The sequence below is a fragment of the Molothrus aeneus genome, chromosome 15 (genome assembly GCF_037042795.1).
Source record: "Molothrus aeneus isolate 106 chromosome 15, BPBGC_Maene_1.0, whole genome shotgun sequence".
NCBI lineage: Eukaryota > Metazoa > Chordata > Aves > Passeriformes > Icteridae > Molothrus > Molothrus aeneus.
The window spans coordinates 6,548,174-6,575,147 of record NC_089660.1 but is presented as its reverse complement, the minus strand read 5'-3'; the positions used below and the strand labels follow the sequence as shown (position 1 = coordinate 6,575,147).

Sequence of the window (26,974 nt, the reverse complement as noted above, 5' to 3'; positions counted from 1 at the left end):
ATCAATTTCTGGGGCTGGGAGACAGCTGAGAACTCGATTCCCTGGAGCAAGAACTGACACACTGCCAAGCCTTTCCCAGCTTGCCTGGTCTGCCATCCTCTTCCTGTAACCTATTTCTGAACATCAGGAGAGCTTAGAGACTGGAAAAGTGGTGATATGCATGCTCTTGGGAGAGCTCATCCTCTTCATCAAATGTACAAACCATCAGTTATGGTCCTTTCAAGGCTTTGGCTCATATCTGGAGTACTTCAGTCTATAAAGTTTAAAATCTTGAGGGACTCCTTCAATTTTATCAGGCCAGGTGGTTTAGAAACCTTTTTATCCATAAGATATTGCTAATAAAGTGAGTCAGGAAAGAAATTATTCACAGACACTTTTATGGAGGAGGATTTATGAGTGTTTCCTGTTGAAAAGATTGTGGAGACAAGCTTGGGCACATCATGAGCTCACTGAACTCCACCAATAATGAACCTTGACTCCCTGTGCTGGCCTGGATCAGTGGAGTTTCTTGCCATCTTGTACTTCCTGAGCACCACCTAAAGTGCTGGATTCCTTCTGATGAGCTCTTGGGTGACTCTCCTTCCCAGAGGTGAGGTAGAAATCATGAGACCCTTAATGAGAAGTTTTTCACACTGGGCCTTTAGAGTTCAGCCTGAAATCACTCTCAGAGATGGGTACAGGACACATGGATGGTATTTCTCTGCTCCTGCTCTTCAGGAGTGATGGCTGTGGCAGCAGGAGCTTGAAATATGTGCAAAAGGCATGTCTGTGGGGGTTGGCTGCCGTGCAGCTCCCTGTCTGAGTGGGTCTTTTGTAACTGTGGGAAGATGGAACAACAGGAAGATGGAGTTGTGAAACCATGAGAAGGGATGGGGAAATCCAAAAATAGGATGAACACTTCCAGGTAGGTTATAGTGTGTAGATCTCAATGTGATCAGTCTCAAGGACAAATCTCTGTAAGCTGGTAAGCATGTCCTGTGATCTTAGTCTCCAGTTAGTCTGAATTCAGTTGATGAGGAATATATAAAACAGCTTTTCTTTAGTCATCTGCTGCTTTCCTTCTGTTGCCAAAGTGGAAGAGGGAGATGATCTCTGAATGCTTTGGTAAGTTCAGTGTTCAGTCAAAGGGAGGAAGAGTGATCAGAATGAAATATTCCTGTCTCTGCAGGTGTCTAAAATAGTGAAACCATCTGAAGAAAGTGGTTGAGAAGAGAGGTGTGTGTGTGTGTGAAAAATAAAATTTTGGATTCCTGTTCTTTCTTTTCTGTCCATTATTGTAAAAGACCTTTAATTTGAGGTATGGGAGAAAGTTTGCCCTTTGCTAAAGTGGAAACAAACAATGGTTTGTGGACAAGTCCACCTGATAAATGCTTTGTCCTGAGAGGTGAGATGCAAGAGAGGAATGAAGAAACAAGAAAGAAGGTGATGTAGACCTGCTATGGGTGTCTGATGACTTCACCAGAAGTCACACCAGAGACCAACACATGCACTTACATGTATAGAGGATGATTTCCCGTTGTGGTTGCAGCAATTGCCAAACTCTGCTTGGCTCTCATTTGGGCTTCCCAAGTCTTGTATTTCACAAATTACTAAGGGTACATATTTTTGCATATTCTTTCTGTGATTCCCTCCCCCGAGAGAGTGAGGTTTTTGTAGCTGTGAGAGAAGTCCCCCTGCAGTGCCATACCCACCTCCAGCGTGGCGTGGTCGCTCCCGTTGGCGTGGAACACGACTGCGTGATGCTGGTGGGTCTTGAGGCGAAAGTGCATGTGCCAGGAGCCAGCCTGGGAGTGCTGGTACCAAATGTAGCTGTGGCCCCCAAACCTCACAGCTGTTCCTGAAAGGAGAGTGAAAGAAAGGTTTCATCTCTGTGGCACTTAGAGGCTGTGCACTGTATCAAGCCTTGCCTCTTTTGCTAGCCTGAAGCCACAACTGTCCAGGAGCAGTCCCGTCCACAGCAACTCATGGATCCCTGCACTGCATCTCCCACAGCCCCACCAGGAACTCCCAGTATTTCCTCTATGTACTCAACTGTGAAGCAACCCTGAAATACCAACCTGGCTATTTCTGTCCTTCAAGGTGCCCTCAGCGTGGTCTACAACACCCTTGAATTTCTCCATCCTTAGCAAGGTTTTCTATTACTCTGTGGTACCCCCTTACGTTCCTGCCCTAGTGTCACTGATCCCTGCTCCCTCCACTTATTTCTTGAAGTATCCTTGAACCAGTGTAACAAATATATTTTATTTGGCTTTCCTCAAATTTATTTGTTATTCTGTGCTTTGGTCCAGGATCAACACACGAGATCACAGATAAAAACTTCTGATCACTGACCTTTCATTTCCTGCTAAATATGAGTGACTTTTCCCAATCAGAGAGACAGATGTTGCTGTTATTAAATGCTACAGGAGATAAATTTTTAAAAAGAGACTATATGAAACTTCCAGATTTTAAAGTCTTTGAAGTTGTGGGCAGAACTGTTGGTCACTGGGCAACCTAATTCCATGGAAAACCCAGGTGCTCTATATTGTACTGAAGGAGAGCACAACATGCCCAGGTTTATAGAAGGATTGCTCACCATTGCACGAGCAGATCTGCTCCAGGCTGTGCCGCGGGGTGAGGACGCTGAGCCGGGCAGTGCTGTACGTGGACATCATGCCTGGGTCCAGCTGGATGGTCTCCTTGCAGACACGGTGGGCACAGTCTGACCCGTGACAGGGCACATGGATCGCTTTCTTCATCCGGAGCCCCACGAGCTGGTCCATCTCCCCAGCTGACCCAGTGAGCTTGCTGGCCAGCACCCGCGGCTCATACAAGGAGCCATGTGGCTCTCCGACAGCCAGGAGCAGATCCACTCCATCCGAGGCAGCTGCAGGCTGCAGGCTGGCCATGTGGATGTTCTGGCGCCGGGTGACGAGGATGTTCCCCAGAAATCTCTGCAGGTTGCGCCAGTGGTCCCCCACAAACTCCTCGGGGGAGAGGTGTCGGAAGTGCAGCACCACGGCCTTGTCCAAGGCCTCCTGCGTGAAGCACCACACGTGGACGCTGACGCTCGTGGTGGCTGTGAACGTTCCGTCACTCACTGTCACGTTCAGAAGGTAGTGCCCGTGGGGGAGCTTGTCCCCAGCAATGATCTTCCCATCTGCAGCCCCGACAGAGAAGAGCCCCTCCTTGGGCACCTGTGCCACCAGAGTGTACACCAGCGTGTCGTGGGGGTCCCGGTCCGTGGCGTGGATCTTGCCCAGAACACCGCCTCGGAAGGCGTCCTCATTGGTGGTGATGAATATTTCCAGGGGAAGGGCTGAGGGCGCGTACTGGCTCTGCTCAGTCACTTGGATGTTTATAAACGCAGATGAGGAGAGGGGAGGGATGCCGCTGTCGGAGACCTGGCAAGGAGAAGAGAAGGATCTGTTAGAGCCACACACTCACTCACTGTCACCTCACCTGACTGGTGAGCTCTTGCAGAGGAGAGTGCCTTTCAGGGAGAAGGGAGTGGAAGCTCTCAGGCAGCAGGTTGGGAGTGAAGAAGGAATGGGAAAACTTGGCAGCAGTGTTGGAGCTCTGCCTGGAGAAGGCCCTAGGGAAAGGGGAGCTTCCCTTCCTTAGGGAAGGATGGAGGAGACTGATGAGGCCTTGGAGACCGACTGAGGCCCTCTGCTAGTGGTGGGGTCACGCTCACTTCCCTGTGCATTCAGCAGCAGCTGAGGCACCTCTGAGTGGCTCTGAATATTCCTTAGGCTTAATAATTTTTTGTGATGTTGCCAATCTTTGTGGTTCCAAGCGTAACTGAGTGTACAGAGTTGTAAAGCAGTTACGCACATCAACACATTCGCTCACCTTCCAGGCTCTTTAAGCCCCTGTCCCACCTCTGACAATGTCTGCCTAGCATTGAGTCAAGGAACCTCAAACAGAAAAATGCGAATAATCAGATTATGGGATAAATTTCTCCCTAATGCTAAGCAGTTAGAGATTGAGGTTTGTAATATAATAGTACTCAGCTTTTGCAACAATTGCCATTACTGAAGAAGTATGTACTTTACATGTTATTATCCTTTTGTTTGTAATGGACTACCCCTACTGATAATGTTGAAAAATAATGAATTCATTCTGCAACAATAGAAATCCTTTTTGAAGAGGAACTGAAACCACTTCTTAAATGACAAGGATAATTAGAGAAAGCTTGTAGGACCAGATCCAGGTCTCACTTTAAATTGGAATTCACTAGAATGATTATGGGGAAAGCATCTGTCTAAGGAAACTGCTGACAGAGTATTGTTCATGATCACATTATCTGATTTTATCAACACAGAAGCTGGCCCCCTGCTTCTTGTGGGCAGACTGTGTGGAGAAATGAGCTCTGCAGCTGGCTCCAAGCTGCAAAATTTGTGCCTGGATTGGATTTCTTCAAAGCCAGAGATGTTTTCGTTCAGCTGGGCCATGCTAATCGCATTTTATTGCTACTTAAGCTCACTGGGGAATTCAGACACCAGGACAGTAACACAGGCTCTACCTGGACTTGCAATAGGTACTGTTCTTTCACTCTTCTGTTCAGGACAGACGATGTTACCAGCAGACCATTTTGGGTGACTTCAAAGGCTTTCCCATCATTGCCCTGGGTGATCTGGAATGAGTAGGGTGGTCCATTTTCTGGAGAGTCTCTGTCGCTCATAATCAGCTTCAGGACACTTGTCCCCACGGGAGCATTCTCCTGAAATGGGGAAAGACTCTATTGGAGGGAGGAAGACAAGCAAAGAGAAATGGCCCAGGGGAACCTACAGCACCCCAGGAGCTGCTGGATCAGGGACAGGAAAACAAATCCCACCCCTGCCCTAGAACCCACAGAGCACAAAGCAGCAACGTGATTCATTACTGTCTCCCCACTTTACTCCAACAGCAGCCTAGGAATGAGTTCCTGAGTGCAATGAGAGGGACTGGGAGAACAAACTGTCTCCTGGCTTACCTGCACCACCACACTGTAGTTGAGCTGGAAGAAGCGAGGAGGGTTGTCATTGACATCAGACACATGGACGTGCACAGGGACATCACTGAACTGAGCAGGGTGGCCATTGTCCGTGGCTCGAACTGTCAGCGAGTAACTGGGGATCTGGAGGATTTGTAGGGCAGCATTACTTGGAGAAAGGGCAAAATGGTGGCTTTTTCACATCACAGTTTTATTCTCCTGCAGCTTGTTGAAATGCCTGAGGTCATGCACCATGGCCAAAACAGCTTTGCCTTTGGCTAAGGCTCTCCATCCATAAATCTCACTCAAAGCTCATTGCTAAACTAAATCAACCTCACGACAGTTGCAGAAAAGAGAAACTTGGCAAAGATGGATGAAACTAAGCTGGGCAAACACCTGCCAATAGTTGTTTAAGAACCATACAATCACACAATAAGCTGGGTTGGAAGGAACCAATCAGGATCTTCTCCTGTTCCTGCGCAGGACATCCCAAGAATTCCATCATGTGCCTCAGAGTGTTATCCAAAGGCTTCTCAACTCTGGCAGGCTGAGACAAGCTGCTGCTGTTTTATGAATGAGAGATTGTCCAGGTGACCTTTCTCCCCCCCCACACCTGTTTTCTCTAATGCAGAGAAGCAGAACCCAACCATGTTGGTTTCCACAACCAACATTCTCAATATTGAGACCAAAACTCAGAGCTGTGGAAGGTGTCTCTGCCTATGGAAGGGGTTGGAACTAGATGATCCTCAAAGTCCCTCCCAATCCAAACCATTCTATGATTCTATACTGCCTTTCCTAAAGCCCAGCCTTCCTACTGCAATATCTGTGAGTCTAGAAAACAAATGAATGCCTTGTCTTCTACCTACAATATTATGAGTAAATAATTCAGAAAACAGGAGGTAGCTGAGGAAGCTGTTCTCCCTCAGTCTTTTTGGGCACATCTGTTTCAGCCTTCCCACTCTCATTTTCCTGAGCTCACCTCCTCCCTGTCCAGATGCTTGGCAATGCTGATCTGCCCATTTTTGGGTTGAATGGCAAAGTGTCCCAGTGGGTTCCCTTCCACAATGGAATATGTGATCTGATTGTTCATGGACCCATCCAAGTCATCAGCTGACACCTGTTTGGAGGAAAAAAAAAACAAACCACTAGGATCCTTGGGCCAAAAAGGATGCCATGGAGAAATGGGAGTACTTTCTCATTTTAGGGTATTGGTTGGAGCTTGTCTCAAATGAGAAGGGGGAAAGGAAGGTACTTCAAATAAGTGTCATCCAATAGTTTTTTCAAGACAACATAGTTTTTTCAGTTTTCTCCTCATCCCTTTCCTGACTTTACCACCCCTGTGATGGTTATAGGCTGGACAGGGAACTCCACATCACCTTGGACTCTGCTATTCTGCCCAGGTGAGCCTCTGCCTTCCCCAGGCCACAAGGGCATGGTCCTTTTTCAGGCATTTTTGTTTTCTTGGGATGTTCTCAAAGCTCCTAAGCCCTTAATTTTCACTTAATGGTGTCTTATAAGGCAAAGTGTTCTCCATGCCTGTGGAGTTTCAGGAATTCCGCCAATCATCCTTTTTAAAAGTCATGCTTTAACCTTAGATGTTGAATGCCACAAGCCCACTGAGGTCACTGTGTCCAAGGAAAAGAAAAGTGCACAAGAGGAGTGAATATTGCATAGCACAAATAAAGCAGAGGTAAAGACAGTTGGCGTGGTTCAGTCATACCGTGAGGATGATCTCTCCAATGGCAGCATCCTCCCGAATGTCAGTGGAGTAGGGATCCTGGATGAACTCTGGTGCGTGGTCATTAATGTCAGTTATGTTGATCACCACCATGGTCACATCACTGAGAGAGGCTGAGCCCTTCCTCGTGCCCTCAATGGACAGGTAATACTCGTGACTTGCTTCAAAGTCCAGGCTCCCATTGATGTATAAGGCACCTACATTGGGAGATGGGAAGGAAAGGACAGAAAATACTTCAAATGAACGGCACATGGGATTTCTTGGAATACTGCAGATATGCCAACGCAACTGCCAAACTGCCAGCTGAAACAGTGTAGTTGACCTAACTTCAACCCCCTTGATGTGGAAGAATTAGCAAGAGCCTTGTGACCAGAGAGGCTGAGGAGCCACTGATGAGGATGTTACAGCCGAGGGCAGAAGGCCATTGCTGATGCAGCCAAGGGCTCGTTTCAGGGAGTTAGCACTGGCCTTCTGATAACAGCTCTTATCACATCTCTGTGCAAACAGAATAGGGCTTTATTTGGCTGGCAATCATGGCTCAACACCTGCCCATAGTTAGGGTACTATTATCCATGTTCATTGAGTGCTACTCAATAAAGCTGCCTGTTACCCTGGGCAGCAGGTTCCTCGTGGGATCTTGATGGAAAGACTTTTTAAATGAAAACACTTTCTCCTGAATTTTGAAGTGGGAAAATTTTCTCATCCTGTTCTCCATGTATCCCTGACTCACATGGGCCTGTCTCAGGTCTCATACATGTAGGAGGAATCTTTCCATTGGTTTCAGTAAGATTTGGATCACTACTTAAGTGATGTGGACAGTAAAATTTGAAGTAGAAAAGAAGACTTATTTCCTACCCTTATGATGTGTAAAGACAGAGGTAAGCAGAAGTGGGAGCCAAATGGGCAAGAACCAGAGAAGATGCACACAAAGACATCCTTTGATGTTGGATCATCCTGGACCTGCTCGGGCACAGGATCATTTTACCTGTGTTTGAGTTGAGCTGAAATTTCCCGTGGTCATTGCCGTTCACAATTTCATACTTGATCTCTGTGTTTTCTGCATTGTCCCTTGTCAGGACTGACAAGTTGAGGACCTCGGTACCAACAGCCACATCTTCTTTCACCATGGCCACGTACTCAGGGGCCAGGAAAACAGGCAGGTACTCATTGAGATCCACAACAGAGACAGTGACAGTGCCGAGGGAAGAGAGGGGCTGCGGGCTGCCCCGGTCGGTGGCACAGACTGTCAGCTCAAATGCTGAGTGCTGGGAGTCCTTCAGGGGCTTTTCCAGCCGGATCACCCCCGTGGTTTCCTCAATTGAAAAGTGCCCATTGGCAGAGTCAGACAGAGAATAGACCACCTCAGCATTGAGACCTGGAAGGGAAACAGACAGGCTGCAGTAATTCATGGGTAGGGATGCTGCTGGGTTTAGTCATTTATAATGCATTAGGACTACATGAACAGAATGATCTTCAATTCCCAGGATAAATGGAGGCTGTATGAACATCATACAAACTTTAAGTGTGCCCCTGCCCATCTGCAGGTTCAGTCATCTAGCCAGCCCTCACCATTATCCACCAGTGTCAGCTGTCTGCATTGACTACTGTTCCTCATTTTTAATTACCTTGTTTTCAAATGTAATTTCTCTTCATATCTGCTTCCAAAGAAGATAAATATGATCCAGCCTCTGCTGGAGAGGTTTATTGAAAGTTCCTTTCTTAGGAACCTTACCTATACTTCGGAGAATCTCTGTGTTTTAGGGAGGACCTCTCCATCCATATTACCTACACCACCCATACCTAAAGCTCCTTTTTTCCTTTATTACACTCATTCTCAGTCCCCACCTCTGAACAAGTTTCTGTCCAGTTTGGATCCCTGCGTCACAGTTTGTGCTGTGCATCACAGCCACAGTCACTGAGCATATTCTCAAAGAAGGTCTGCATGTTTCTACAGATACTGTGCTCCCAATAGGGTCACAAAAATGCTGATGCCAGCCCAGTAGTCAAGAATATGTCAGCAATGAGATCCAGGCACATCTTCGCCAAGATTCAATCATCTAAGCCCATTGCTGTAGCACTTCCCTAGGTTTCAAAGGCTTCTATTCAGAATGAAAGATGAACTCTACCAACACATAAATCCCATTCTGACTCACCTTCATCAAGGTCCCTGGCAGCAACCACAGCGATGGGTGTCTTGGTTGTGGTGTTATCAAAGACGGCCACGGCGCAGTGGCTGGGGAAGAACCTCGGAGCGTTGTCATTGGTGTCCTCAATGATCAGTGTCACATCTGCCTGGCACGAACGGCCCCCGCCGTCAGTGGCTTTGGCTACGAGGTGGTACACGGGCTTCTGCTCACGGTCCAGGGGTGCAGATGTCGTCAGCTCCCCTGTGGGAAAGAACAGGAGGTGCTCGTGTCTCCAGCAATCACAGCTGCAGCCTACAAGACCTCAGAGAGGTTCAGCTGTTCTCCTGGATGAACCGTGGGAGACAATAATTGAGTTAATAGTGGTGATGTGTCCATGCCACATTGCTCAGGGCTATCCTCAGATCGTTGCCAGCCAGGGCCCTGGCAAGGCTTTGCATGGGCAGTCCTGCAAGTTCAGATGAACTTCATCCAAGGGATGCCATCATGGGATAAAACTGTTCAGAAATAAATTGTACTTCTAAACTCCACTGCACTGAGCTTTCTGCAATGAAATGAACCCAAGCAATCTCTAGAATGATCATCAAGTCTGGGTAAATACACTGACCAAGACACAGTAAGAGGTATTTTGGGATTTAGAACTTGTGTCTTTGGCTGAAGCCAAATACTTGCTGCTCTTTCCTCCTTGAGACCTGGCTGCTAGCAATAGTGTCTGCTCTTCATTTCAAAAGAACAGACAGAGCAATCAGGATGATGTAGAACTCCCTCTCCTCTCTGCTGTGGCCATTCCTTCCTAGCTTGGGACAGCTGGAATAAACAGCTCCTTGTGTTTCTCAAGAGGAGGTAAGTGTTAAGCCATGCTGGGAGCTTGCATTTCTCAGGGGAGGGTGAGGAAGAGGATGAAAGCAGCCCTGCTCTCACCTGTGTGCGAGCCCAGCCGGAACTCCTCAGCACCAGGGCCGTGCAGGCTGTAGGTGATCTGGGCATTGCTGCCCACGTCAGGGTCACTTGCTGATATCTTCAAAATTAAAAGACCCGGCCCAGCATCTTCAGAGACTCTCCCAGTGTAAAGTATCTGGCCAGGACAGAAGAAATCATTAGCATCTGAGCCGTCTCCAAAGTACCTCCACCCCATGTGGAGGGAGAACAGACCCACAGAAGCTTCACAGAGGATAAACTCTGTGTTTTATAGGTGAACACAATGTGCCTCCCATTCTTGGCTGCTGGGGTGTGGACTGGGACAAGTGAGCTCATTTCACACAAGCCTTTGAATCTCCTTTGGGAAGTAACCACCTCTGTTCGTTCTCACCACGGGTGACGTCCACACCAGCAATCAGCTCTCTACAGCAACAAACCTCCTGATGGGAATCTCCCAGCTTAGCAGGATATAAAACTCAGTAATTTACATGCCCCTTCCCAGGAGGCTTCCTGGCATTGTTTATCTCCAAAAATTACTCTTCATAATGCTTAGGCTCTCACTTGCTGCTGGCAAACATGCTTGGAGGCTAGATTTAATATTCTTGCTTGACATGCTGCTTAATTAAAATTGTTAAGCATAATCAAAGCAACAGGATCGTGTGAGAAGAATTATGACAAGCCAAATCCTTTAACATGCTCTGCCTGTTCTTTCTTTTTTTCTATTGTGCTCTTTCCCTCCCAGGATCTCCCTTTATGCCCCTGATGTCCCAGAACAGATGTCTTACCTGGCCACACTCAGGGCTATTGTCATTGATATCCAGTACAAAAATTTCCACTTCAGTGGTAGCCTGAAATTTCCCATCAGAAGCCATAACCTTGAGGAGATATTTCTCTGTATCTTCTCTGTCCAGAGGCTTCTTGGAAGAAATTGTCCACTCGCCCTCAATTTGATCAACTGTGAACTGTCCCAGTACGTCTCCTTCTAGAGGGGGGCAGGAAGCAAGTAAAAAAGGCATTTACTAAGTGCTGAAAATCAGAAGGGGTAAGGAAACAGAATACAGGTGTGTCCACTGATGCTCCTTAGGAGACCTGAAGGACCTGGATGCTCCTAGAGGTCTTTCCCAACCCAAATGATACCATGACTCTGACTCACACTGGTGATGCAGAGAGGGCACTGGTGGCATATCCAGCAGGTGAGGAGCTTTTGGTTAACCTCACTGCACAGCTGGGAAATACCCTGCACAATTTAGTTATTCCCTGTCTGCACATTACAGTGACAGAAGGAAACAAATGACTGCAGAAAAGTCAGTAATGTTCTGCAGATGTGCATATTCATTGCCTCAAAACCACATTGTCTCACCTTCCCAAAGCCTGTCAGTCTTTTTTCTGCATGTTCCTAAAAGGATTTGAGAGCTGTAAACACCCTGCAGACATGGTTTGGATCTTACTGTTATGGTACCATGTACCGTTGTACTTCCTCTAACCTGTAGAGGTATTTAACATTTTTTCTTTGTTTTCTGGGGCTACTTTTTGTTTCTGTAAGAGCCAAATGATGAGAGACAGGTAAATCCAGACTAGGCAGGCTCTCTGGTCCACCAGATCCGTGCTGCTCCTACTGTTGTTACATATGTTGGATTTTAAATGGGCTGGATGCTGCCACAGGAAAATCCCTCTCTCCTGGGAAGGAGCTGGTGCTCTCTGCTGACCCAGGCACAACAGGCAATGGGGGTCACTGAAGAGAGCTAGCTGTGGAATCTGTTCATGCTGGACTCTGAAGGGTCTCACACAGTAGGATAAATTAAATTCACTCCCTTTCTGTTTTCATTTGTGTGGCAGTGATGAGGTTGTGGAGGCACTATGACACCTGTACTAGCTCTTCTTCTGATGCTGGGAAACACCAGCCTATGCCCAGATTTAGTTTCTGTGTGTTTGAAATCAATGTGGACAGGGGGAAGCTGGACTCTGTGTTCACCTAATCCTCTCTTTTGCTGCATGTCCATGTTTATTTGTAAAGTCTGATCTGTGTTTTTATGTGCAGAGCAGAGAGCACAAGGTGTTCACCCCTAACATAAGTGTGCATCCTCTCAGGTTTAAAGTACTTGGAAGTTACTACTACCTTCAAGATGGCAGAAATGTTAATGCATAATGGATTAAATCTTTCCTCTCAAAGGCTTGCAAATACCGAGGCATGCCATAAACCAAATGAAAGTACCAGCATTCCTCCCCTGTTTCAGATGGTTACAACAATAGATAACAGGCTGCAGCATGATCTGGCCTAATGTTTTGACCCTGAAGGGTCCTCGTTTGAGCCTGAACGAACATTTTAATTTGAAGGATCTGCCCCAGGTCTTAGAAAGACCCTTTAGGGTCAAAAAATACCATAAAAGCAAGCTTCTACTTGTGCAAATACAAAACAAACATTCCAGTGTAACTTTTTAGTTATTTTACAGCAGTGGTTAATTTTAGTTGGCACACGTGATATTTCAGGGATGCAAGAGTAATCTTTAGTATTTCTTGTTAGCCAAAACCTTTACTGAGATTGACGTGATAGTCTTAAATATTCCCCAGTGCAGAGTGACTATCTGCAGCCTTGTTACTATGCCAGCCTCCAAGTGGTTTTGTAGGAAACACACAATACCAAAAAGTTATACATAGTTATTAAAAAACACAAATAGGCTACAGGTATATATGTGATGTATAAACTGACTGCAGTGCTGGCAAGAGAAATAGCTGGGTCAAAGAACTTAAATACAGATCACAGTATCTGTGTGAGAAAAATCTTCCTTCCTGCTGTACTGCCTCTCCTGTCCTTTCAATAGCTATTACAATTACACTGTCTTAAATATTCCTCTGTTAAGAAAGTGTAAATAAATATTTCTACAGAACAGCGTAATTGCTTACATGTATCTTATTTATTAATTTCTAGAGAAATAGGACGATTCAGTGGTGAGACAGTTATTTTAATGATCATTCATATTTTAATGATCAACCCACTGCAGTTATATATAATTACTTCTATGTATCTTATTTATTTATTCCCAGAGAAATAGGTCAATTCAGTGGTGAGATAGTTATTTTAATGATCATTCATATTTTAATGATCAACCCACTGCAGTTACTAAAGGGTTTTGTATTCCCCAGATTCATTTGAGTCCAGCTCATGACAGAGCTCAGCCTTCATCTCCTGTTTCTGACAGGACTGTCAGTGTAACATTATTTCTGTACTAGCAACCTGTAAGACAAGGTCTCAAACCCTCACTTCGAGATGACACTCTCCCCTTGCCCACTGGAGATTCACAGTCTGGCCCAACTCACCGGTGATGTAGCAGGTGACGCGCCGGTTCTGCTCGGAGATGTCGGCGTCGATGGTGCTCAGGGTGACAACGACCTGCCCCGGCTCCGCGTTCTCAATGACCGACCCCCTGTAGAACTCTGAGGTGAACTGCGGGGCGTTGTCGTTTTCATCAGACACCGTGACCTCCACCAGGGTTTGGGAAGAGAGCTGCACCTTCCTGCCGTGGTCAGTGGCCACCACGTAGAAGCGATAGATCTCCTGCTCCTCGCAGTCCAGCTCCTTCAGGGTGGTGATCCACCCGCTCTCGCCGTCGATGGTGAACAGCCCGCGGAGGTTGCCAGACTCTGCTTCCAGACTGTAGGTCACCTGCCCGTCACTTCCCATGTCCTGGTCATTAGCTGTCACTTGGATGACTGTGGTTCCTGAAGGCATGTTCTCCATGACAAATGCTCTGTAGGGATCTGCCTCAAAAACAGGTCTGTTGTCATTCACGTCCTGCACGTGGATATTCACAGAGACCAGAGAGACCAGCTCAGTCTCCAGATGTGAGCAGTGAGCCATGACATCAACCTGGTACCACTTGGTGGTCTCATGATCCATAGGTTTTTTGATTCTCAAAGCCCCTGTCTGTTCATCCAATGTGAACACCTCATCCTTGTTACTTTCTGTAGTGGTTCCCTTCACCAGGCTGTATATAATGGGATCTTCTGCAAAAGCTTTGACTGACCCTATTTCTGACCCCTCTGGAAGATCCTCAGATGCAGAGAATGTATAAAGGGGCTCAGAAAACCTTGGCAATGTCACCTCCCTGGGGACAATCTGGAGATTCACTGGAACAAGGGAGTTCCAGTGAGGGGGTCTGCCATCTTCAGCTTTCACCTTGAAGTTAAAGGCTCTATTTTCTAAACCAATAAGACTCTCCTTGACCTTAACAACCCCAGTGGCAGCATTGATCTCCACAAGGTCTTCTGCCACATCTTCCACAGAGTCAACAGAGTAAATGACATCTGCATTTGCACCTTCATCAGCATCGTAAGCCAGTACCTGGATGACAGGGGAGCCTTTGCTGACATTGGACTGGATGGACAGGGTGTATTCAGAGGCTTTGAACAGAGGTGGGTTGTCATTCTCATCTGTAAGGATTATTTTGACAGTGCAGAAGGCCACCTTCCCACCCCCATCCTTGGCCATGACTTTAATGGCAATGACCCTCTCTGTGGAATTTTCCCTGTCCAGTTTTTGCAGTGTGGCAATACAGCCCTTATTGTCTATGGAGAACTTCTCATGGGCAAGTTTATTTATGATGGTGTAGTCTATGGTGCCATATGGGCCACCATCTGGGTCAATAGCCAGCAGCTCAATCACTTTGGTTCCTATCTCAGCATTTTCTGCCAGCTCTGCCTCGTACACATTCTGCTGGAAAGAGGGGCTGTATTTGTTGGCATTTGTGGTGTTGATATACACAGGCACAGTGCTCTTGAAAACTCCATCTGAAGCAGAAACTCTGAGATTGTAAGATGGCTCCAAGTCCTTTTTGCAGCGGTTAAACATGGATATTATCCCAGAAGTGCTGTTAATGGCAAAATGCCTGTTGTCATTACCCGAGAGGATCACGTACTCCAGCCGGGAGGTGTCTCCACTGTCGGGGTCCAGGGCCTGGACTTTGATCACAATGTGCCCACACGTAGCCATTTCACTGACCTTGGCTTCATACTGAAGCTGGCTGAACTCAGGGGGATTGTCATTGATGTCTGTCACATCTACGATTACGAGGGCATCGCTACTGAGAGGAGGCACCCCATGATCCACAGCTCTGACTTTCATGCGGAACTGTTGATTTGTTTCATAATCAAGTGCTTGAGCTGTTGTTATTTGCCCTGTGCTGGCATCAATATTAAAGAACTTGGCAGCATCTGAACCATCATCCATGATCTGATAGGAGACCACTTTGTTTCTGCCCGAATCCTTATCAGAGGCAAAGAGCTGGACAACAGGGGTCTGTGGTGGCAAACTCTCCGAGACAGACGCTGTGTAAATGATCTGAGAAAATATGGGAGGGTTGTCATTAATGTCCTCCACCTCCACCTCTACTCTGGCTTCTGAGAAGGATCCAAGTGCTGTGTCTGTGGCTCTAACAGTGAATGTGTGTTTTGTCTCTAGCTCATAGTCCAGCTGCCCTGTGACAGTGAGGACACCAGTTTTGAAGTCGGTGTTGAAGAGTTTCAGGGAATCTTCTTCCACAATGTTGTAGATGAGGCGCAAGCCTTCGGGGCTGCGGGCCTGGATGTGGAGGATAGATGTGTATGGGGGGACGTTTTCTGGCACCTTCACTCGGTAGTACAAACTCTGGAACAGAGGGTTGGATCTGTTCCTCACACTGATCACCACCTCCTCTTCAGCGTGCAGGGGAGGCTCTCCTTTGTCCTTAGCAATGACCCGGAGGTTGTATTTATTTAATGCTTGATAATCAAGAGGCCTCTTAAGGGAGATGTCTCCAAGGTAAGGGTCAATACAAAAGTATTTGTATTCCTCTGCAAATGAGTAGGTAACAGCTCCATTATCCCCTATGTCTTTGTCTGTTGCTGACACCTGAAAAAGGACATCCCCTGGCTCTGTGCTGTCCTGCACCGAGGCGTAGTATGGCACATTCTCAAACTGTGGGGGGTTGTCATTGACATCCTCTACATAAACTCTGACTGTGGCTTGGGACACTCTTGGTGGCTTCCTGTTGTCCTTCACTTCCACAGCTACCTCATGCATGTCTTGCATTTCGCGGTCAAATTTCACACCCTTGGTCTGAAGAACTCCAGAGGCCTGGATCATTTTGAACCTTTCCTTTTCATTCAAAAGTGAGTAGAAAAGGGGTTCATTTAGCTGATACCCTTTGACTCCAAGAATGGTTAGAGTCTTCTCATCTGTAGAGTTCTCCATCACAGTTGCTGTATATATGTCTTGCTCAAATTTCAAGCTGGTACCTTGTGCCCGAGTTAAATTTAGTTTAACCAGAGCAGTGCTCTTATACAAGCCATCACCAGCTCTGACTGTGAGCTCTTGGTAGCTCCTCAGGCCAGTTGTGTTAAGAATGGAGATGAGACCTGTTAGTGGATGGATATGGAAAGCATTGTCAAGGTTCCCTTCCACGATGCTGTAGGTCACCTCCGAGTCTGCATCTTTTGCCTGCACTGACAAAAGCTCCATCCCTGGGTGGGCAGGTAGCAAGATAGAAATGTCATAGGTGTCTTTGAGAAAGACTGGAGGTGAATCATTGACATCTTTAACGTGGATTGTGACCTTGGCAGGCTTGGATGCAAACAAGCTGGGACTTCCACTGTCATGCACATGTACACTGAAGTGGAAAACTGGGGTGAGCTCATAGTCTATATCAGCACGACTGGTCAGCGTCCCTGTGCTGGGATCCACGGTGAAATATTTCAGTGCCTCTGGTTCCAAAATCTCATAGGTCAGCAAAGCATTGGAGTCTTGGTCAGCATCTGTTGCATAGGTGACGAGGGGAGCATTGCTTTCATCCAGAACCATGCTTTGGGATGGGGCATTCTCCATGATCCAGCCAATGAAGGAAGGCTTAACAAAGACAGGCACATTGTCATTCTCATCTATGACATAGATGAGCACCACTGCATCCATAAATGCTCCAGCCATGTTGGTACCACGGACTTTCAACTGGTAAAAAGACACCTGCTCAAAATCTAAGTTCTTCTGAGTGGAAATAAGGCCTGATTGATAGTTCATGGAGAACACTCCATCTCCATTTCCATCTTTTATTTCATAGCTGACTGGTGACAAGCTTGTGGCTGAAACTTGGATCAGAGGAGAGCCAATAGCAGTGGATTCACTGATCTCTGTGATGTATTCAGCCTCTGGAAATTTTGGAGGGGTTCGATCTGAGGGTCTAATGTGAACATGTACTGTAGCAGAATCTTTAAGCTGAGGAAAGCCCTGATCTTCTGCCTTTACAATGAGAGTAAATCGCTCCTGCCTGGATGGGTCCAGTTTCTGGGCAACTGTAACAATTCCAGAATATGGGTTGATGCTAAAGAAGCCTTCCCCATTACCTGCAAGAAGAGAAATTACAGAGTGAAGAATGCAAACACCTTACTGGTCTTTGTTTTCTGCAACTCTTTTTCATAGATTCTCCTGATTGCAGACCTGATTAACATCTATTTCTTCTACTGAGAGAAATTAATTCATTTCTAAATAATTTTAATTGTAAGAACAACAAACCCATTGAGATCTGTGAGCTAACATTTGAATCAATCAAAATGTAAATTGGAGATAAACACCCTTCTAATTTAAGCATATTTAGTGGTGGCAGAGCATGTGCTTGAAGCTTTTGCCTCGTGTGCAGAACATGGTAGAAAAGACAGTACTAGCTCCTTCAAGCCCTGTCATGCTTGTAATTACCAATACTTCAGGAGCAATTAAATTCCTCAGTCCTTGATCTAAATTGCAGTGAGAAAGATGGAGCAAAGGATGGCTTGTCTCCTGCAAAGAGTTTACAGGCTAAATAGGCCATGTGGCACAGACATAAATACTTAAGTTTTAACCTTTATAGTGAATGATAAAATATTTGCCCATTGAACATGAATGACTCAAAACCACCACCAGTCAATGCTGAGAGGGTTCTCACCATTCCTTGAGGATGTATTTCTTGATAGAAATAGTGGAATGGTGATGACTCCTGTGGGAATTGGGAGTACTTTTGCCTAACAACTGAATAGTTCCCATGGAAAAAGAGGATCAGATTTTAGGCTGTTCTAACTCATCCAGTCACTATTTTTCTTTGACTAGTGACTCAACATTAAGCTGTCTTCTTAAGAAAAGATGCTAATAATCCATAATATGGCCATTACCTACTCACTCTGGATTTTTTCTGCGTAGGAAGAAAATCACATTTTAGAACTGTGCAGCCACTTGATGTTCCTTGCAAGGAGAAAGCTGTCAAGTGGCCACCAGTTAGAGCATGGTAATGCAGGTATGATCACAACCTAAACCATCTTGTTGCATGGCTCTCACCTGCCTGAAGGGAGTAGTGGATTTCAGCATTAGCTCCCTGGTCCTGATCCAGGGCTCTGACTTGTATGACCTCTGTGCCCACCGCTGCAGAGTCCAGCACTTCTGCTTCGTAATGGATGCTGCTGAACTGGGGAGGGTGAAGGTTGCAGCTGTCCACGTGCACGATGACTCGGACAAAGTTCCGCTTGATGGGGACCTCCTGGTCTCGTACCTGAATGGCAGAGAGAGAGAGCAGGAACAGTTACACCCAGGGACAAGCCAGTCTTGTCTGCATCATCTTCCAAGTACCTCATCAGCACTTTTACAGAGATGGGTGTTTTGCAATGGTGCCGACCCCTTGGCTGGGAAGTTTCAGCACCAAAGCTCAGCCTTGAATTTGAAAGCAAACATTAACTATTACACACTGTGTTTTGTTTTGTAAGAATCCAGTGGCCCTCCAAAGAAGGTGGTTAGAGGAATGCAGGGTGTTAACTACATTTAGCCATATAGTAAAGGTTAACACCCTGCTTTCCTCTTCCCTATTGTTCCAGACAAGTCCTCCCTCAAAGACTAGAACCACTTTTAATTTCTCCAGTGACCCATATATCCTGGCCAAACCAGTGGACTCAGCTTGGTTGGGCTTGTTTAGGACTCACCATCACTGTGAGGGTGTGCTGAGGCATGGGCTGGGAACTGAAGCCTTCTGCTGTTGTGAGGGCTCCATTGCCTGGATCCAGCTGGAAAAGTCTTGTGCTTTTGGGGTCCACACTGCCATGGATGGTGTAGATGAGCCCCTTTCCTTTGTCCTTGTCTGTTGCACTGACTCGAAGGATTTCTCTCCCTGGGGGGGTATCTTCAGGAATCCTCTCCTCGTAGTGGCTCTGAAGAAACTGGGGACGGTGCTGGTTGATGTCAATCACGTGGATAAATGCCTGTGGGGGAGACAGCACAGTGAGGGCAGCAACTGGACATGCAGCCATGTAAAATCTCAGCTACCAATCCTTCTTGGATGTTGACATTGGGTGCTTCTTGGGTGCCATAACCATCACAGTTTTCCAACTCTGGGAGCTTTGCCATCTCTGATGAGGAGGAGCCCCTTTGTCCTTCATCCCAAGGAAAACCTGCTGTGCTTTCCCCTTTTGTGTTTTTCAGTTTGCTTCCTCTCCTTGTTCAAAATCCCTCCAGTCTGGCAAGGCATTCAGAGTGAACGTGCCTGCACTTGGCACGTGGGGAAGCAGTCACAGCCTGCCATGGAAAGCAGCAGCAGCTCAGCCGTGGTGCCAGCTTTGCTGCTGGCTGGTGCCTACACAGCAACCCCCATTATTTACTCAACAGAAAGCTGACAAAAGGGGATGTTTGGTTAAAGAAAGGAGGGTCTGGCCCATCTCAAGAGCAGCAAGTGTGTGGAGAAGCAAAATTTCTGTTCTACCCTTTTTAGCCAAGTTTTCCTCTCTGCACTGAACAGCACATACTGGGAATCCTGAATCCTGCTGGGAAGTCACTGCTTTCTCCTGTGTGGTCTCCTACCCTGGCTGTCCTGATCCTCCTACTGATGTGCCTCCTGCATCTTAGGAAGCCTCAACCAAGTGTAATAATTGGCTTCCTTTAGCAAACCTGAGCATGCCATGGGAGGTTTTACACGAACAGGTTTCTTGACATCTGCTAGCAGCCTTGAGTGCCAAAATAAACGTGGGGATGAGATGCAAGGTGGCATGGAATGCACACTAGGCAAGGTGGGGCTTTCTTTGTTTATTTGGAACAATACCTGAAGATAGTTGAGATGTGGCCATCCGTTAGCATCACGTTTCACAGGAATGGTGGAGTTTCTCACTCATCATCCCCCACAGAGAATTCCCTGTGATAAGCATTACTGACAGGTGACTCACATCCTAGGTCTTCCTGTGCATTGAGGGCTGGATTTTTGGCTGCCTCTTATGCATGGAGAGAATGACTAGTGAAAGATCATGCCTTGAACACCTCTCTTTAGGGTAGTAAAGATGGGCAAAATCTCATCATTTTAGCCAGGGCTCAGAGACATGCCTGAGAGTGAAGTGCCTCCTTTTACCAGCACTTACTTTATATGTGGGAACTCAGAGCACACAGCATCTCTGCAGCTGCCCCACTCACTCCCTGGGCCTGACCTCACCTCTTGCAGATGGATTTGTGCTGGCTGTACCTGGGCTAGCAAATCCCAGGAACACACCTTGACATGGGAACACGGACCCAAGCCTGACCTAACCGTGTACACACTTCCCTTGTCCCAGATTGTTGTAACTCAGCCTGAGCAGCTGAGACCAAACTGGGGTCTGAGTGTGTGAAATGCCACCCCAGTTTGGCTGGTGGTGTGGATGTGTCCCCGTGTGCTGCCTGGGATCAACAGGAAAGATCCAAGCTTTCCTAGACCAGCTGTGCTTCTAACAACATAAAAACAATTTTAGCTTGGTATAAGATCTGTGTACTGGAGGATCCTCCATTACACTGTCACTGTGTAATGGAGGATCACAGTGTAAGGACATTCCTGTGCCTGGCAGCTGATCCAGAGCTCAGCAGACCCAGAGGAAAGGTTCCCTTTGGCATATCCTCCCTCTCAACAGGGTCTCCACTAAAGAAAAAAACATTACCTGGGTTTTGATTGTACTGGACCCATCAGTGACTTCTACTGTGAGGTTATAACTTGACTTCTTCCTTGCATCCAGGGGTCTTGCAATGACCATGCTGCCTGTGCTCTTTTCAATGTCAAAATCCATGTCATCATCACCACCTGGGACACGGGGGAGAAGGGAAACAGGAGGGCAGTTACAGTCAGCCAGACCGGGGGTAGTGCCACAGGTAAGGTTTATTCCAAATCTGGAAACTCAAAACACCATGTGATAGATAGATTAGATAGACAGATAGACAGATGGATGGATAGATAGATAGATAGATAGATAGATAGATAGATAGATAGATAGACAGACAGACGGATAGATAGATAGATAGATAGATAGATAGATAGATAGATAGATAGATAGATAGATAGATAGATAGATAGATAGATGGATGCACACAGGAGATGGGGAGGACAAGGCAAAGCTGGACAAAGGGATAATCACAGATGGTGACAAAGGAGTGTGAAAAGGAAGATGAGGGGAATGAGAGGAAATGAGGAGGAGGAGAGAAGGGGAAAGGATGCACTTATGCATGTGATGTCCTGGCTAGATTGGCAACAGGCCCATTTGAGCATTGATTTATTTGCACAAGGTTTCCAGCCACGCACCATCACTGGCTTAGCATGGACCAGGGACCTGCTGGGCAGAACAGGGCTCTTGTTGGCTTCTGATTCAAGGTCACACTGTGAGCGTATCAGCAATGGTCCTCATCACCATGGCTGGGAGCCTGTGAGCTCCCTGAATTCCCAACACTCCAACAGTTGGGGAGGCAGACGGTGCTTCCAGGGTGAGCAGAGCCTGTTGCCTCAACCCAGATGGCTGAGAATGGCCAGGAACAGCAGGCCTGAGCAGCTCAGCAGCAGAAGGCTGTCCCTCACCCTACTGCTGCTCAGCCCTGGCATGGCAGCTCCTTTCTCATGCCTCACTTGCTGGGGCCTGTTGGGCCCCTCTTGCACATTAAACCCTGCAAAGCTGCTCTGAGATACGGAGAAACTGAAACAGTTTCCTGTAACTTATTTCAGGTCTCAGGTTCTTCCTTCCTGGCTACTGGATGTTCTGATTCTGCTTTATTCTATTACCAGCTGGTAAAATCTTTTCTGGTTGTAAAATTACATCTCTTCCCTTGCTGGAGGAAGGCAGTGCTCACCAGCCATCTGCACCACTGCTCTCCTGCTGGGAAGGAGACACAAAGAAGCAGAGACAGAGGGAGAGAGACCCATGGATGTCTTTCCCTGAGAAAAGAGAGAAGAGCTCCCTGTGCACAGTGCCCAACGGAAAGAAGAAGCCCAGAAAAGGAAAGAGATGAGGAATGATTTGCTTTGTCAGTTTTTGCAGACTCCATCAATCCCAGTGACAGAATGATTGTGGTCTGGGGAAGGTGAAACTTTGAATGAGGTGCTGAAGGCTCCTGGATCTCTGCATCACCCCCTTGGTTGCCAGCTACCATGATGCTTTCCTTCCCTTGCAGGGAAAATGAAATCCTGTCCTTTTCCACCAGGATAGAAACCAAGAGAGCCTTCAGCATCACTTGGAGCTCTAGGAACTGGGGAAGATGAGGTCAATCTATGCTCCAGCACTCAGCAGGGAAATAATGGGATAATGTTCAGAGGAATACACCGTTAATTCTGCAGACCCAAGCAGACACTACTAATGCCAGATAAACCTTGCACTGATATTGTCTGCTCCTTGTAGGGTTGTGTCTCTTGTTGGTTAATTGTATTTATACACCATTATCCTTGCCCTAACACAGTAAGGGGAAAAACTATTTACTTGCCCAATTAAGGCTTTGTCTGAAAAGGGCAGGCCCTGCAGGCAGTACCAGGGGGAAAGGCTGTGCAAGGTTTGATTGGGGCACCACTTCAAAACATCAAATTACATGAGCACAATTGGCCCTTGTTGGTAGGACCAGTTCTGCACATGCTGCCTGGAGAGTCCCCTGGGGTGACAGCCCACGTCCCCTCTGAATCCTGTGTCTTGAAGGAGGCCCTAGAGTTCCACATTCCATGTCTAAATCACCCCTGGGATGTGGTGAGGAGGAAGGGAGAGCCCCACAAGTTGGGGCAGACCAAGTCTTTGAGGAATGCTTCCTTCTCCATTCCCTGCTCAAGACTCAACATGGAGAGAGATACGGGGGGTATCTGTAACACTAAGCCACACACCTGGATCCTTGCAGGCAGTTTTAACAAAACCAACAGTGTCACTTGATTCCTAGGAGGAGCTGGCACTGGCATGCCCTGCCTTTCGTGCGACATCGGAGAACACCTCAAACACAGGCAAGTTCCAGACTGCCATTAAAAAAGTGTGTTGGGTAATTGCACTTGGCACCAGAGGCCTTGGATGGGCAGCTTTGTCTAATGGCTGTTTAAACCTCTTGTGCCTGTGAGAAAGCTTTCCCTGTAGCTCACCTACACCTAAAGCAAACAATTCCATTAGCTCAGGCATGTGAGCGCTGAAAGCCAAGGGAGCCGAAGCAAACGCTCACGGACACTGCTCTGATTTCTGTGCCTCACCTGTGATATTAAACCACACTTGGCTGGGGCCCATCTCGATGCTGATCACTCCCACCATGTGGTTCACAGGATCTGTTTCCATCACGGCGAAGTTGAAGTGGGGCTCATCAAAAGCCAGAGGCTCTGAGGAAGGGCCGGGCCGGGCGACCCAGCTGATGTGGAGCCTCACATGGGAGGAGAGCGGGGGGCTGCCACCATCCGTGGCCTTGACCTGCAGAGAAAGGCATGTGCACCCAGGGAGAAAGCTGAGTTATCTCATGGGAGCTCCATGGAAAGTTTCAGCTCCCAGTGTGCCCAAAATCCCACAAAACAAATGCTGAGGCAGTGGGCCATGCTCTGGCTGCTTCCAAGGCAGAGCCATGCAACCCAAATTCCTCTTTACTGTCAAGTAAATCTGCCAAGCTCTATCCATAGCAGAGACCTGGATCACAAGTCTTGTCTGCAAGGACCCACAGATTGTGGGAAGGCTTTGAACCCATATCCAAGCTCCACGGCCTGATCAGAATGCCATACAGAGGCAAGATGGAACACAAAGACTGCTCAGGTTTGGGTCCACATCCGTACAGAACCATGGATCACTGTATTCCTCTCGGAAGGTAGGTTGGACAGTTAATTTTAAATTTATTGTCCATTTTTAATAGCTTCCCACCTTCTGCATTTCCTACCATTCCCTCCCACTTTCTCTCCCTCTTAACACATTTGCCTTATTCAAGTTCTCCTCCTCTCCACTGCTGCATTCTCTCCATCTCTTTAATCTTTTCTCTTTCTGAACCCCTTTCTCTCTTTCCCCCTCCGCCTGTCTCTCCCCATCAGCTCTTTGTGCTTCCCTCTCCTCTCACCGTGAGTATGTTGTACTCGGAGGCAGGAAAAGCTTTCCTGGAGAAGACTGTGCCAGTTGTGGGGTTGATGGTGAAGATGCCCTCCTCCTCCTCCTCGATGGTGTAGGTGATCTGGCTGTTCTGCCCCTGGTCGCGGTCGGAAGCGATCAGCCTGTACACCGGCAGTGGGGTCTCTGAGGCCTCTCTCTCGGGGAGCTGCACCATGAACAGCTTGTGGGGGAAACTGGGAGGGCTGTCATTGGCATCCAGGACTTGGATCACGACTCTGCTGGTGGACTTCAGGGCTGGCTCTCCGTTGTCAGAGACGGCCACCTGTCAGCAAGCAAAGGGAGTAGGTGACAGGGGCTCTCAGGTGACCCAGAGTGTGACCAGCCAGCCTCCAGCCTGGTGGGCAAGGACTCAGCTACGGGGTTTTGTGTGGGTCTGCATTTGTATCTCAACATTTTCAGAGGCACTGCTCCTCTCTGCAGGGCAAAGCCTGGTGGCTGTGTCTGGCAGTGTGCAGGGCCTGTCCATGCACAGGGGGGTGAGTTTGCAGGGCTCCTGCCTCCAGCTGCTCTGGGCAGTAGGTCAGGCTGGTCTTTAGAGATCACACACAGATTAGAGATCTCAAAACATCTGTACTGCCATGGCTTGGCCAGGTACCAGCCGTCCTCACCCTGCCCTGCCTGTGCATGCTCCCAGCATGTTGCATTGCAGACAGAAATGATAGACCCTGATAGGCTCAAAAACCTCCAGATCCCTCTGATGGGAATACTTACAGCTGTGAGCAGCTGAGGATGGGTGCTGGTGAGCAAAGCTACACAGCAATATCTGATACAATGGGATAAACAAGGGTGGGTTTCTCTGGCTTGTTCTTTCCCCCATGATGTATAAACTATCCTGCTAGAGGACAGTTCCAGTCCTCTTCCTGCATTCCCACAGCTTCCAGAACAGAACTTTTGCTCCAGTCCTCAGCAAGAAAATAATAAACCCTGCAGTACTGCTGCAGCTGTCTCTGGGGTTAACACACACCATTTAATTAAGTTTCCCAGCAGTTGGGAGCTGATGGGATGAGATTCTTTCTCTGTGCTCCAACTTGCAAGGAAAACCCTTTGAGGACTTAATACACTTGTAGGTAAATAAAGCTAATTACAATCATCATTACCCACCTCTAGGATATGTTCAGCCTTGTATTCTCGATCCAGCTGCCGTGAAGTCGTGGAAATCAGACCTGCCAAGAAAGAAACCCTTTGAGCTCCAAGACTCAGCATGCAAGAAAAGCCAGGGCTGATCAGATCCCTGAATGCCCAAGATCAGCCTGCCCACCTGTCCTGTTTCAGGCTCCCTTTGTGATCAGAGGAGAAAGGCAGATACCCCCAGAGGGTAACCCATCCCCTCCCAGCGTGAATCCCTCTGTGGAGGTGTTGCTGCTGCTCTCTGATCACAGAGACCACGGAGGAGGGGGAACACCTACCAGATGCCTGCACCAGTTGAGGGTTGGCAAGGCGTTAGGTGAGAAAAGCTGCAGGACCATGAAAACAAAACTTTTCTTATGCCTCTAAGTAAGAAACATTCTGCATGTGCTGGCACAAGTCTGGCCTCTTAACAAGTCTCTTAACAAGTCTCTACTCCTGTTTTTCCTCTGTTGAACCTTGTTCTCTGTAATTTACAGTGTTTTGACAAAAGTTTGTCTCCTGTCTTGGGAAATACCCTCTGCTCAACTGCTAGAACAAATGCATTCAGGCTAAAAATAAGGTACACAGTCAAAAATAATGTTGGTATATTATTTAAGCCTTGCTGAGACACAGGGTGAGTCTTCCAACAATTGCAAGATTTGAGGGATTTCTGAAAAATACACAGTAGTTTAACCACAGGGAATAGGTTCGATGCAAGAGGGAAGAACTGTGGCTATAATAAACTAGAGTTGAAACAAAAACATCATAATTGCCCCTTTTTGGCCTGTCAATGACTAAAGCTGAGTAGATGCAAGAGTGAAAAGGATGGAATTGAGGCTTCTGTTTCCATGTCTGGTTTCATAACAGTCCTTGCTGAGTACCTTGACTCTTCACTTTTGGGGAAAAGCAGCTCTAGATCATTTTACAACTGCTTTACCAACAATGGAAATTGTATATGTAATATTGTACTGTATTGTATATGTAATATTTGTCCTCCTGAAAGTCATCAAGGCTGACACACGTGTTTTTTTGTCCACTCCCAATTATCAAGGGAGTCTCTCTCTTCCCTGTGAAGGGAAGTTCTGCTTCTTCACACCAACAAAAGGCAGGGTGAATTTCCCTGAGCACGGCAAGCGCTGACACAGGTTCATGCTACCCTGGGCAATGCTTCCCATGGGATGCCATGTCTGTGTGAGCACCTGCACTTGTGCGCCCTAAAAGATTTGTACATCCCAGCTGCATGAACCCGTCTCTACTCTCACTTCTGGTGCAAAACCAGACAGCTTTAATTAACAGTCTTGTCTTCAGGTGTACCATAGTTTTTGTGTATGTCTGTCTGAGCATGACAGCAGGAGAAAATTTCAGATGGCTGCAGGAAACACGAGGCAGCTGAAGGAGGGAGCAAGGAGCAGCTGCTTGGAACACGACTCGTGTTCACCGTTTCCACTTGTTCTCTGCAATTATTCACATTTGGCACCAGCCATGGTGCTAAACATTTATTTGATGCCTTTATAATCATAAATCAACACTCCTTAATGCGTTATGACAAGATGGCTTGAAAAATTCTGTTTGCTTGTCTGTCATAGTGGGTTTTTTTCTCTCCCTAATCATCCTTTTAACATCTCAGCAGGTGAAAAGGACTCAGCAGACAGCCTGCTGGCTGAGGAGCTTTTAAAACTTTCCCAGGTTAGTGAGAGCCTCTATGGCTCCATTAGCAGCAAAATTCATGGAAATGCTCTTCTAATGGGGACCTGG

The 26,974-nt window shown here is 47.2% G+C and overlaps 1 protein-coding gene across 1 annotated transcript in view; it reads right to left on the bottom strand.

Moving 5' to 3' along the window:
* The window catches only part of FAT2 (FAT atypical cadherin 2), a 44,151-nt gene that overhangs the window by 8,480 nt on the left and 8,697 nt on the right, over window positions 1-26,974 (bottom strand). The window contains exons 3-19 of the mRNA XM_066560431.1: window positions 25,214-25,275; window positions 24,063-24,374; window positions 23,224-23,434; window positions 20,669-20,826; window positions 18,722-18,997; window positions 18,087-18,297; window positions 13,073-17,125; window positions 10,543-10,739; window positions 9,761-9,914; window positions 8,849-9,082; window positions 7,681-8,070; window positions 6,678-6,892; window positions 5,937-6,074; window positions 4,958-5,101; window positions 4,508-4,705; window positions 2,576-3,383; window positions 1,692-1,837 (exon numbers count right to left, since the gene is read on the bottom strand). Coding sequence (XP_066416528.1) covers window positions 1,692-1,837; window positions 2,576-3,383; window positions 4,508-4,705; window positions 4,958-5,101; window positions 5,937-6,074; window positions 6,678-6,892; window positions 7,681-8,070; window positions 8,849-9,082; window positions 9,761-9,914; window positions 10,543-10,739; window positions 13,073-17,125; window positions 18,087-18,297; window positions 18,722-18,997; window positions 20,669-20,826; window positions 23,224-23,434; window positions 24,063-24,374; window positions 25,214-25,275 — 7,907 coding nt within the window. The remainder of the gene's footprint in view (window positions 1-1,691; window positions 1,838-2,575; window positions 3,384-4,507; window positions 4,706-4,957; window positions 5,102-5,936; window positions 6,075-6,677; window positions 6,893-7,680; window positions 8,071-8,848; window positions 9,083-9,760; window positions 9,915-10,542; window positions 10,740-13,072; window positions 17,126-18,086; window positions 18,298-18,721; window positions 18,998-20,668; window positions 20,827-23,223; window positions 23,435-24,062; window positions 24,375-25,213; window positions 25,276-26,974) is intronic.